Raw genomic sequence first — 13,895 nt, 5'->3', positions numbered from 1 at the left:
CTACCAACTAAACTTGCCAAATGTTCAACCCTTGACAAGAGCCCTTTAACCATCCTCGTGTATCAACACAACAAAGACAAGCCAAGAATGCCCCTCGCGTTATATTCAGAACCAAGGTATCAGCACAGTGTCAATTCTTCCTTTTTTTTGCCCCGAGCTTTACAAGATAGCTAATGTGACCTTTGCCACTAGGCTTGAGAGGAGCCGTTAGGAGAAGCCAGCCTTTTAACTACCACGAGGTGGCTGTGGAAAGGAGGCAGGGAGGGGTGGGGGGTTGTTGAAGTAGAGAAGCCACCGAAAGAGTTGAGTGTTTGAGAGAGCAAAGAAAGGCAGCACTGGGTGGCTGCTGTCGCATAGGAGGTTGTGTGCATTCAAGTGTCGGAGGCTTGCCTTCACTCAGTTGTGGCGCGTGGATCTAAAGCATTTTCTTTTATATATAAATGTTGTTGTATCCGCTGCTTCTGTATTTTAGCAAGCTATCTGCGCGTTTTGAGACGGCCCGTGGCTATGGATGGCATGAACAGTTTAAGATTGCATGATAATCTTTATAATATTTCTTTTTAAAATTCATCCGAGTTCTCAAACTGCCCTCTCGCATTATATGAGTGCAAATAAGATAAAATAGTAGTAATTTTTTCATTATACTTTGATCCCTGATCATGTCTGTAACAAAAATAGCACACTTTAAACTTCAATCCTCTGCTGCCATCGACAATATCAATGCTAAAATATTGAACAGCAGAGATACATGTTCATCTACGTTGTGCTTGTTATTCATTATTCATTCAGTCATTCCTCACAGCCCATCTGGCCAAAGATTGTAAACACGGGAAGGTCGTTCCAGTATACAAATTAGCTAACAAGAACTAAACATGTAATCTATACCCATATCATGACATTTCTTGATTCTAACAATTTTTACCATGCTGTGCAGCACAGGTTTCACCGGAGTTACTCCTGTGAGACCTAACTTACCCTTTGACCCAACTTGACCCAACGATCTGCACGCTAACCTTGAATCTAATTTACAGACTGACACCATATTTTTAGATTTTGCTAACGCCTTTAATAAAGTAACCCATAAGCGCCTACTGATAAAACTTCCCCAATTAAACCTGTACAAAGATATTTTGAAGTGGACTGAGCAGTTTTTAACTAATCATTCCCAGTTTATCTCTATTTACAGCACAAACTCTAACTCAATACTTCACATGCACGCGACTGAGCGACTGAGCCGCACATCGCAGCAAAAATTTTCATCTAGTTCATCTAGAACCTCGATGCTCAGTGTCGCGATGAGTCAAAACAGCTTTTCGCACTGAAGCGGCAGGATTCGCTAGCATTTTCACTTGCATGTGAAACAGGAATTAGTAACGTCAGGCATCCCGCAGGGATCTGTGTACAACCCACTACTTTAGGGAGGTTTAGAATAGAGGGCCCTAAGCTTTGGGCCCCCCCAAGAAGTTTGGGGTGTTGAAGTGCACATATGCAGAACGCAAGGCCTGACTTGTGCTTGGGTTAACAGACACCTTTAGCATACCGTGTACAGTGTCAACAATAATGGTACCGGAGTACCGCGAACCCACGCACAGCCAAAGCGCATGCACAGATCGCCAAGACGACACCAGGTACCCGGCAGCTACGTGCCCGCAGCATCGGGACCAACCAGCGCGTGCTCACCGGCAGTGGGCAGGGTCCCGGTACTCCAGTAACGGTATAGGTAACACAGCGCATGGTATGCTGAAGGTGTCTAACGTTAACGGCGAACGCTATTTGCCAGGGCGCCCCAATGTCACTTTACGTTTGGGCAACATGGCAGCGCTCCTCGAAGCGTTGCCTCTCGCTTCATCACAGATGCGTCGTGGCCGCTACACTGTCTCCCATGTGCACGGCAAATGAAAGGCACAAGAAGCTTTCACTTTGTCTGAACATGCCCACACAACAAAATTTTAGGCATAAAACACGCCAAATTTTCAGATTGCTTTCATGTTTACAAAGCTGCTAGGCTTAGCGAGTACGCGTCGTCTTAAATCAGAAAGCGCAGGAGGTTCATACCACTGATCTCCACTCTCAAACACGTGACCGATTTTGGTCCAAAAAGGGGTCACAAAGAATTGGCATGCCGTTAACACTGTTCCCTAATTTATGCAGCCATCCTTACATGTGCAGACGTAAACAGAACTGAAAATAATTACGTTTCATTTCATTTATTTTTCATTTATTTTCTCCTTAAGGGCCCGAGGGCATTACATAAGGGGGGGCGAATTAACATGATGTACAAAATCTTGAACGTGGAAAAATGTGAAGAGCAAAATACAAAATACAATGAAGGCAAGCAAAAACAAAAGCAAAGAAAAAATACAGTAAAAAATGCAGACATACATCTAAGTCAAATAACAGCAAACAAGCAAGCGCAAAAGAAAATTACACCAAGGCGCAGAAATGGAACCAAACTAAGTAACAAAAGAGTACAAAGGGGACAGTCTATTCAGGATGGCTGAAGTTTTAGTTTATTGCGGAATTGTTTTCTGTCTGTGCATTCGGCTATGTTATCGGGTAAGGAATTCCATAAGAGGTACCATTGTGTGTTCTGCCCAAGATGGCGCTGCACGTAGCAATCTAAAAAAACGTCAAAAGCATTCCTTGTTTGTAGTGTTTGTTTCGGTTACTTTATGCAAATTTAGTGATGCCGAAAAGTAACCAGATATATCAAACAAAAACAATTTTGCTTGTTTATTTAGTTTTTAGCATTTCCCTTCTTGACCGCAATGGTGCTGCAGTCAATGAACCCGAGCCTAGCATTCCTGCTTTGAGAAAACCCCTATTCTAAATGTTTACTTGGCACGCACCCCGCATCCCGCTGTGCACTGGGGCCCGCTATTTCCTTGGGGAAATAGCGGGCCCCTCTCACATACGTTAATTATTTGCCATCACACATAACATCTAATATGCAGCTTTTTCTTCAGTCATCTTTTTTCACTGTGCAGTGAATGCGAGAATAAAACTGACTGCTTGAACGATTGGACTGACGTATGTATGTTCGCTGACGACTGTGTACTTTGTCGTGCTATTCTTAGCCCCACTGACCAATCTTCTCTTCAAAATGACCTAAATGGTGTTCAGGACTGGTGAAACGAGTGGCTGGTGGAACTCAACCCACGTAAGTGTAAATTTCTGTCCGCCCACCAGTGCCGTAATCCTCTTATCTTTCCTTATGTAACCTCTGAAGTTCCTATACAACTAGTATAGTCACGCAAGTATTTAGGCGTAACACTCTCTAGCAAACTTTCTTGGAGTTTGCATGTTACTAACACAATATCATCAGTGAACAGGACATCAGGATTATGATGAAAAAATGGTGCAAAAGGAATACGAAGGACGGCAAGAATGGTGCCCAACTTTCGGCAACGTTACGATTCTTAAACATCATCTACATCACGGTCTCCAACATGTAAATTTATTAGCCTATGAATCATTCGTCAGGTCTGAACTAGAATTTGCATTGCACATTTGGAATCATCAAGCTTATCCTATTAATGCTCTCGAATCTGTTCAAAATCGTGCCGCTCGTTTCATTCATTCATCGTATTTTAATGACATCGGCGTTACCTCCTTAAAAACAGCATTTGGATTGTCACCCTTATCACTAAGTGTCACATAGCCAGTCTTGTTTATTTCACCAAGTTTTTCACAGCCCTATGCGCATCGCACCTTATCTTCGCCCTGTTCCCAATCCCACCACACCAATCATCAGCTACAAGTCACTGTCCACGTTCTCACACTGCCACGTTTCCAAATTCCATTTTTTCCTCGCACAGCTGCAGACTGGAACAGCCTTTCAAACAACATTGCTATCACCACCTGCTCATCTAGTTCATTGAAAATGTAAAAATTTCCTGGTAATGTAATTGTTTTCTTTACCTTACCGCTCCTTGCATGTACCCCTTACTGGGGCCATAATAAAAAATTTAAAAAAGGGAAATGAATTCCACGAAAAATGCTTGAATCCATGATTTTTTGTGGATTCGCAGGGCCTTAACCACACTGATATTAGAGGAGAGCGACGGCAGGAAATGAAGGGGAAATGACCTAGAACGCTGAACATCGACCACTTAGCTCACAAGCACCACAGAACAGGTCAGAAGGAAAGGTTCCCAACATGGGAATAATTTTTATTCAAAACTATTCCCTCATTAGGAATCCATGCCCCCTTGGGAATTCCCCTAAATGCACCGGACTAAAGAAGTTACGGACAGATAGAAAGAAGCTGCATCTAGATACAACTTAACTTTGCAGTGAAGCTCTACCCATAATCAGGACCGCCACATATAATTTCTGCGCGACAAAAAAGCAGTTCGTTGTTAAAGCTTTTATTGTTGCCTAAACAAGAAGCTAATCACAAGACTAAATGATAAGCTCAAAAATTTTAATGTTTCTGGCTTGCATGGTGTAGTGAAACATAAGAGGTGATTTTATTTACTGATTGTGATTCATCCACGGAGTAACACAGGACGCCACAGGATACAGCATATGTGTGCTCACGCATAATGTGACACGCCATTACTTTAACAACCATAAATGTATCTCCAGTGTGAACATCTAAAGACCAACCTTGGCTCTACCAGTCGATGCTGTCGAGGGTGCCTCATCATCGCTGTCAGGCAGCAGTGCATACTTGGCGTTCTGCTCGAGCACTTGCCGCACGGCCCGCTCATGGGCCCGTGCAGGCTTCTCCTGAAGTTCTTTGTGTGGTACCTGCATGCATATAGCATACTTCTCATCCACCTGCCAGAAAGTTAGCAATAACCGTCCCCGTAGTACACCTCCCGAGCAGTTCAGATGAAAATGCTTGGCTGAATGGACAATTAGAAACACTTGTTGAAAAAAGAGAATTATTTTTCTTGCGTTACCACTTTCTGAACAACACTTAGCAATTTATCACTGCCATGAACCCTTTCATCAACACGTTTAAACCTTCTCTGATTGGCTACATCACCAGAGGGCCTGAAAAGACATGCAGAGACTTCTCACAAGCCTCGAGGGTGTGCCTCTGAATTAAAAAGTCCAGCACAAAACTGCATAACCATCGTGAGTGCACTATAGTTTTGCAGTCTTACTCAGCACTGATGCAACCTCTCATGGCAGCCGAGGCATTTCACTGCTTAGTAAAAAGTTGTACGCTTTAGCAAACACACTGATGTGATGAAGAGAAAGTTAATGCAGCGCAATGGATGCACATGCAGGAGAACGACAATAGAACAGCTTGCTCTGAGGATGTTTGATGTTTCCTTGTATCCTGCATGATACATACGCACATAAAGTCAATGCCAAGATTTTGAAGAGAAGCCAACACAGCAAAACTGACAGCCTTTGATAGCAGCAAGCATATTATTTCCCATGATTAAGGTCTGATGCTGCAGAAAGTGAAATGCACCTGAAACAGCCAAGTAGACTTAGTTTCTGTTCAAGCTGAGCACCAAATTACTCAATGCCAAGCTCGTGCAACTCTCCAACCTCATCAAACTGTGAAGAAAGTGCAGAGCACAACAGATACAGCTCTGCCCAAGCTGCATAAGGGCCAGTGACTGCAGCTACTGTGTGGGTGCACTCTACACAAGGCAGCAAGCCATTACATGCGAACACCAATGCCCCATACAATAAGATTTCAATATTTTTAGTACGCTAGCAATTAGAGTGGCCATTCCTTACATTTTGGCACTGTGTGTTTGTCTGAAGCTGGTTTTATGGCAGGCTGCTCACCTGCCCACCCGGTGGTGGGCAACCTGCCCACCGCGTCAGGCGGCAGCCCATTTAATTGCGAGAGGCTGCTTGGGAAGAGCAACCTGGGTCGCAACCCAAGTCACACCAATGGCAACACCTGCCTACCAGGCTAGAACCTGGGGCGTTGCGCTACTGCTCACCTGCCCACCAGGTGGCTTACTTGCCAGTAACCAGGATGGTGGCGTAGTAAGGATGGTGGCGTAGCAATTTGGTGGCGTAGGGAGGCTAGCCTTGGGAGCACATGGCAATACACCAAATCCGGGGGTACAAGGTGATATGGGATGGGCATCGTTCGAGAGCAGAGAGGCTAGCAGTAAGATAGCATTTGAAGAGCGATTGAGAAAGATGGAGGAAAAGCAGTGGGCTAGGAATGTTGTCGGATACCTGTGCATAAGGAATGTTGACACGAAATGGAGAAAGCGCACTAGAAAATTGAGAAGCGAATATCTGGACAGCAGTCCGGGGGCAAATCAGCAATTATTGGCTAAGAAAAAGGTTAAAGAAACAGAGAGAGCTCCGTGGAAAACAGGGATGCTGACCAAATCAGCACTGGGAACGTACAGGATTTTTAAGCAGGAAATTGCCAAAGAAAATATCTATGATAATTGTAGGGGAAGCTCTTTGTTGTTTGAGGCCAGGACCGGAGTTTTGTGGACTAAGACATATAGAGTCAGGTACCTTGAGATAGACATGTTGTGCGTTGCATGCGGAGAGGAGAAGGAAACAGCTGAACAGTTGATACTTTTCTGTAAAGGGCTTCGCCCTACAGTGGAAAGCAGCGGGGAAAGCGGGGTCTGATTTATCCAAGTCATTGGGGTTTAAGGACAGTGAAAGGAAAGTAGATTTTAAGCGGGTAGAAGTAACCAAGCAAAGGTTATCTGTTTGGTGGCTAAAATCAAGAAAAGAGTAAAATTTCATAAGCCAGACTTAAAGGGTTCAGCCATATCCATCCATCCATCCAGGAGAGAACCTGGGGTTCTAATTAGGACGCACCGCCTCTAAGCGCACCGAGCTAAGCGGAATGAGCAGCAGCAGTTAGGAGGAGAACATCATTTGAATGAAGCTTGCACAGTAGGTAAACAGAAGTTGGGGTGGCAATTTGGTGGCAGCCTGGTACCACCTCCGTAACTCCAACAGACAACTGACGTCATGCTAGCGCACACATCCGCATTTGGCCTAATTACTCAAATCGACAGAATTTTTTTTTTCTTTAGGTATGCGACCACAGTTGTGCTCCAAAAATGGCATAAGCACACATGGAGAGGCATATTAACTGCCACTCCCCAAACCTTGAAAATGCAGCAAGAGTCAACCAAAATTACTTCTAAACCCCTTTTCAGACTCCTCCTTCGTTTCCTATGCAAAGCAACAAGACGAATAACGACCGGTAAGTGAAGCCACATGCGGTCGCCCTATAAAAAGTGTAGAACCTCTCGCAAGCCCAAATAAATCTGGACTCCGTGCACCAATGGCCTATCATGAAGGCAATCAAGGGTAGATACACATGCCCACACTTCGTACCTTGTCCCACAATTGTCCCATGAATCGCGCAACATCGTCGTCGACCGAAATAGTGCCCGTTTCGCGTATCTTCTCAACGAGGTCCTGCCGAGAGGAGCTCTTCTGAGCCATGTTAACCAGAAACTGGGCAACATAGCGATCGCTCAACCCCAGAATGGAGTGCAGCTGATCGCTGACCCACTCTTCCACGCCAGCCATGGCTGGTGGACACTCAGTTAGGCGATCAGTAGCAGGCCGACTCGTAGTACGCCGCGGTGCGCAGGCACACAACGCGACGACGGCGGAGCACCACTGCTGAAAATTTCTCTCAGGTTTTACACCTTGATCTTCATTGGTAGACAATGCGGTCTTCGCCAAAATTATGAAAAACGGGCGTCATTTAACAAAAAGTTGGCACCACGGCTGAAAACAACGCATGTAAGAAAACGACAACACGACGTACGCGCGCCGCCATGTTCTTAGATCAGTGCTGCCAACCTCGAAAGCCACTTCTCCCCCAAATTTTTCACTCAAACTTCCCTAGATTTCCTTAGATCCGAAAAATAATATTCAGGCATGGAAAAAAGGTGCGTAGTTGAATTGTGAACTCTTTTTATTTCGCAGAGACCCTCTTACCACACTTTGGCAGCAACTTTGAATACAATAACACATTGATTTCCCATGCAAACTCGCGTACCACACGATCACGGGTGAGGAAAACATTAGTTAATATCAAAACCTAATAAATCCTGGCCTAAGCCCTGAAATGAATGAAAATCTCGCAGTGAACACTCCACAAATCCACTTTGTGCCCAAATGTGGGCGTGAACAAACAAACGCTAAAATATAGGACACGTCATTCGGGTGGCATCCCGACTGAGTTTCACACGTGTATATACATTTCTTTTTTCATGAGGCCAATTAAGCGTTCGTTCACTGCAAAGTCATAACAGCTGGCCCCTCCTAGAACCCGCTTGGCGTGAAGCTTAGCTGCCAGGGTTTGTGTCCCCAAGCTGTTTCCGGTCTTTGTTTTCATCAGGTTGATCTGAGAGAAAACTCTCTCCACTGTTGCACTGAAGTCCGGCAAACAGAGAAGCTTGTAGACAAAGTCGCTCAAGAGAGGGAACATTGGGCTCCCGTCTCCTTGTCTGGCGTCTCTCACTCGTTTCCAAAAGCGTTGAACGCTCGCATCTGCCGGCAGGTCCATTTCTGTATTGCGGAGCAGTCTCCATTCTGCGTCAATTTTGTCCATTTCTCTTTCTGGCACCAGAGAAGGGAATGAGGTGGCAAGTGGGGCTATTGAAGAAATCCGCTTTTCGATGACAACTTGCGGGTCGATTGCCTCCAGTTTCTTCATCTGGACGAATCTGGTTAATATCTGGCTTGCCATACCTAGCTCGTACCTCCTCCCGGCTCGACCACGCCACCTCGATCCCAAAAACGCTTTCCCCTCATGCACATGGCGCTTAGCCAGATTCTCAAAATCAAGGTAGTGAAGAAACAGCGAATAAGGAACCGATTCACATCGAAAAATAAAAAAAGACACGCGGAAAGTAAAATGTCCCTAGATTACAACAAAAATCCCTTTTCCCCTAAACAACGTTCAAATTCTCTAGATCTAGGGGAAAATCTCTAAGGTTGGCAGCACTGTCTATAGTGTACTAGAATTAGGAGTAGTGGGTCGAGGGAAGGCGGCGGGCTGAAGCTGCTTGCGCCGACGTTGACAGATGGCGCTGCCGCTCCCTTCACCTGGCAAGCTCGCGCTCGCTCGCAGCAGCTCGGCGAGTAGCAGGTATGCTCCTGAAGTTATTCGGGCTCTGCGAGGTTTAATCTTACATCAGACATTTATGGAAGAAAGGCAGATAGTCATCTCTTGTAAAGTCATAAACGTTCCGTGTGACGTATGGCTGGCGTGCGTTCACTGCAGCTCACATAGGCATGTGAAAAGTCTCATTGCACTGGAAATATATACAAAATGGCTTTATTTGCAATAATTCCAAAATATTTCCAAGAAAACGCAAAGCTGCATTGGTGTAACTGACTGCCGTGAATTTTACACACTCCTGCTCAGCTTAGCAAGTTTGGCTCTTTTTCGCTTTGCGCTATTTTCGCTGTTCAGTCCTTTGACGAGAAAGTGCAAGCGCGTAAGGACATAGAAAGAGACCACCTTCATGCTGATCTCTTCCTTGTGTACACTGCACCCAACAGCTTTAGAATGAATGAATGTTTGCCTCACAAGCTATATCACGTCGGAGATGTTGTTGGCGTGCAATTCTCCGGTGCTGAAGCATTCTGTAAATAAATTTTCCAATTCAGCGACGAAGCAGTACAAATTTTTCGAGGGGTATAAAAGTCCACCCCAGTCACAATGTTTTGTATACTCGGATGGGAGATGGTGCACTGCTGCCTCATTTGGTTCCACGAGAAGAATGTCTTTGCAAGACGCACAGTTAAGTTTCAAGACACATTTTCTGGCCACGTACCCTGCCATATAATAAATAGGTCTTGAGTCACTCTTTTCGACCACTAATGGCAAGTGTTGGTCATTTGCAGGTTGCACCTTAACGAGAGAAGTCTCAGCCTGGTCTAGTTTACCTTGGGCAAGAAGCTCATCGACTGTCTTTGGGGTTATAGTTTTGTCCTTGTCACTTACGTTCAGGAGGGCACTTATCGCTTCTGGAGTGGCGTTGGCCCCGTCAACGCTTCGAGCAAGGTTATAAAATGATAGGCAGTTCACAGTGATGAGGAACTGCTCTGGAGAAGGATGGGAATTGCATCCACTGGACTGCCGGATTATTCCGAACAAGTGCTCCACAGGGTCTGTGCTCAAACGCGAAGTCATTAGGTACTTAAATCGAAGCGTCTCTGTCAAGTACTGCAGCAATGATAGCGTGCTAGCAAGGGTAACTCCAAGTCCAGTCGCTGTGGAATCGCTTAGAAATCCTTGTTTTCCAGAGGTGCCAGCTTCCCACTTGTCAAGATAGTCCAGAAAGTCCACAAGAATGGCAGCTGTTGGAGATGCTGGCCTGAGTGCTTCGGCGGGAAACCTTGACGTCATGGCCGTTATCAATTTGTTTATCTTCCTGAAAAGAAGACAAAAAGAAACACAAATCAAACGTTGTATGCAAGGCTAATGCCGACTGACAAATCAGTAATTCATGGATAGTATATCTTACGTGAAGAATTCTTGCGTAGCTTCGATGGAGCCGCATTTCCTTTCAATATCTTTCTTGTAAAATGCCATTCCTCTCAGGACGTTTGTCCCGAAAAGTTGGAAGGCGTACGAAACCCTCATTTTCTCAAAACAGTTGGGATCTGTATGCGCTTCAGTGAGTCCAGGCATGACTTTCAGTGTCCGCACGCTGCAGTCGCGTCGGAATGCTTCTCGAACAGGCCACATTGAAACCTAGAGAAATGCAAAAACAAGATTGCAGCTTTCCTCAATTACAAACAGTGATACGTAGTTTCAAGTGTGCCGAATTACCTTTCCTTCAGGGGTGGTAAAGTCAGCCCTCTGGAGTCCATTTCGTAAGCACTTAATCAGATGAGGGAAGTCCGAAACGAAATGCAACTTCCTCTCTCTGTCAACGGGATGATCCACTTTGCACGTAACACTCTTTGCTGATGCGCCAACCCCTGCAAGCCTCCACATTTTTGGGTTCCAGGCCGCCCCATCGCATGTTATGTAATCTACGAAAAGTCCGGCGTTCTCAACAATAATCACGGCTTCGATCATCATCTTCAATAAAATGTCGCCCTTTACATTTCCTTTTGTCGCAAAGACACCGACGATTTGGCTCCATTTTTCTACAAGGGGCACAAACATAATTACCATACCATGATCGCACGGTTGGTGTTTATCCTGTGGTTTCGTGAAAGTACCAAGGTCGACGAAGCCTTGAACTTCTCCTGACGAGGTTACGCTGAAGTGCTCAGACAGCTTTACCTCGTCGACTAGTAGACCCCCATGCCTTTGGAAATTTGACATGCTCGATGTCTTCTTTTTTAGAATATCCATTGTCGTCACGCTAAAGCCAAACGATGACCGGTATGACCTCATATATTTTTTTATAGTAGTCTTGCTTGGTAGCACAAGAATCTCATGCTTTCGTATGTGTTCGTACAAACGGGGACTTTTGAGCTTCATCAGAATGCACTCTAGGATCCATTCCTGGTTGTAGCGCATACCCCTCCTGCTTGACCTTTTTGTTGCTTGAAAACACTGCCGCACACTAGCCTGCTGTTTTCGTGGAAGGCAACTGATGCTTTTTTCAAGCACATCTTCTTCAATCACTGCATTCTTGGCCCTCATTTCCTCCAGGCGTGCTGTTATACCAAGGAGCTTGGTTGAAATGCGGCGATTTTTCTGGCTCAAAAGTCGAAATTTTGTGGTCTTTGTGGCAGCTGTGCACTTTTGTACCCTCCGCTTCAAATGGCTTTTTCGTGTCAATAGGGCCTTCCGCAGGTACTTGCATGGAATGCATGTTGAGCCTGTAGAGAGTTTCAAAAGAAAAATATATTTCTACGCATTGCTTGGCAACAACGCTATCAATTGTTTTTTTTTATGTTGATCCTTCTATTGTATTTTAATGGCATGCAGCTGCAATAGTGCGATATGCCGCACATGCAGTAAGATCTAATCAATGAACTGTAAAGGCTGCTTCAGCGAAGGTGAACCAGAATTTTCAAAAATAGGCTTTTCTAGATACAGCGATAACTGCTTGACATTGGGATACCTGTGTGTTTATATGAACAAACAGATAAACCATATTGATTTTCAACCTCATTAACTAATTGTTTAACATAGGCATCAGTAAAACTCTGTTGCTCATTAAGAATTTGGCTAGACCAGTAAAAAATGTGCATTGATGCAAGGGCTCACCTTTGTCATTTACAGTTCCGTTGCATTTGGTGCTCACAAAAAGGCCATCTGCATCCGATATCTGCTGCTTGAGTCTTTCTGTGAGCGGCACACCGACGAACTCTTCTGGTCTACCCACGCCTTTACAAATTTGCAAAGAATCTGCATCTTGTAGCACTTGCTCCCCTTCGCTCAGTGAGCTTAAAACCTTTTCGGAAATCAGTGTCTTGCGAACAAACGTGCGGCAAAGCACTGTACTTGGGCTTTCCCCATAGTTCATGAACACAGAATTCTCTATGCTGATAGCGTGTGTTTCACAATTGAGGGAGCCGTGGACGAAAGCAACACCATCGTAGTTCCAAAACTTGTGCAGTGCCCAGAGCTCAGATGGTTTAGGGACTTCGCTCAGCTGAAACGCATAATTCTCGCTAGGCTCACATAACTCCGCTGCTTCGTCATTCTGGGACGTAATAATCGGTGATATATCCTCTTGTGTGCACTGCCTCTTGGCTGACGGGTCGCTGGGCACTTGCGAAGACGTTCTTTTCCTTGCTGGCCTCTCGCGCGAGGGCTTTTTGGACAGATACGCGGGAAGGTTGGGCAGAATTGTTGGTTCTGCATCTGGCGAAAGAGATGGCTTGCCACGTGGTATGCGCACCTCCTTGCCGTTGATGATATGCACATAGTCTCTTAATATGTACTTCTCTTCAAAATGCAGCTCGCACACGGCATCTGTCATTTCCAGGGGCTTGTCCGCACGGTGCAAGTTGCGCTGCCATGTGCGGCGCCTTGCTTCGTCTTCAGGAACCCCGAATAATGACAACTTCGGAGCATCCTTCACTCCACTGTAGCCGGTCCTACATCCAGGAGCAAAACAATAGTTCCTCCGCCGAGGTTTGCTCATCTCGTAATATCATGGGCTGCACAGCGCAGCATAGATGAAATCAACACGCACATGAATTAACGTACGGAGGAAAAACGCTTGCCCACGACGATCTTGTTGAAACCAGCGCGCGTACCCTACGTAGATGAGTGCACGTGCTAAGATTGCCGCGCAAAGTGTTCCGTTTCTCGTACGGTCAGTGGATGGCCCCTACCTGTTTCCTGGAGAAAGTCACACCTATGTTAAACAACATAACAGAGCATGACACACTGAAAATACACTCCAAGGCAGAGCACGCTCCCCGTGTAACAAGCCGGCGCCTATCGCAGCGAGCTCCGGAGTGCGAGGGGACTGCCAAGTGAAAGGCGCAGCAGCGCCGCCGCGCGGCGGCCCGAGATTTCGGCGCCGCCTGCTTCACGCGCTCCGCTGGCGCGGAGCTTCACTCGCCCCACTACTCCTAATTCTAGTACACTATAGCACTGTCTTAGATGTTTGGATTTGGATTTGGATAGGTGGCTTTCCATTCGTATCGAGCGGTACTCACCAAAAAAGTAAAAAAAAAAAACTCCGTACGTGTTTAAGCCTAATTTCTACTTCTTAGTCTTCGTGGAGATTTCTCTCCACAACGTCAGTCGATGCTTGGTTGTTTGCACCGCACCGGCCATGGCGTCTGTCTCTCAGTGGCAGCCAAATTGCCATCTAGAGGCCGGAGCAGCGGGAAACCAAGGGTCTGCTCAAATGACATTCGAACGTTCCAACTGGATGTTGAGGCTGGAGTTTCGGACAGGCCAGAACTACGTGTTCTGCAGTCTCTTCTTCTTTTTGGCACACCACATCACGTCTGTTTCGTTTGAATTTCGCCCCCAAAGC

General features: G+C 45.7%; 1 protein-coding gene across 3 annotated transcripts in view; it reads right to left on the bottom strand.

Moving 5' to 3' along the window:
* l(2)37Cb (DEAH-box helicase 16 lethal (2) 37Cb) overlaps positions 1 to 13,895 on the bottom strand; it is a 551,956-nt gene that overhangs the window by 107,682 nt on the left and 430,379 nt on the right. For 2 of the 3 annotated variants that reach the window (XM_077650750.1, XM_077650749.1), the window contains exon 7: positions 4,612 to 4,755. In XM_077650750.1, coding sequence (XP_077506876.1) covers positions 4,612 to 4,755 — 144 coding nt within the window. Of the gene's footprint in view, positions 1 to 4,611; positions 4,756 to 7,302; positions 7,768 to 13,895 lie in introns of those variants that run through there. The other variant, XM_077650751.1, reaches the window with a different exon arrangement.

Source organism: Amblyomma americanum, chromosome 1 (assembly GCF_052857255.1).
Source record: "Amblyomma americanum isolate KBUSLIRL-KWMA chromosome 1, ASM5285725v1, whole genome shotgun sequence".
NCBI lineage: Eukaryota > Metazoa > Arthropoda > Arachnida > Ixodida > Ixodidae > Amblyomma > Amblyomma americanum.
The sequence above is the reverse complement of the archived record's forward strand: the minus strand, read 5'-3'. Positions and strand labels throughout refer to the sequence as shown.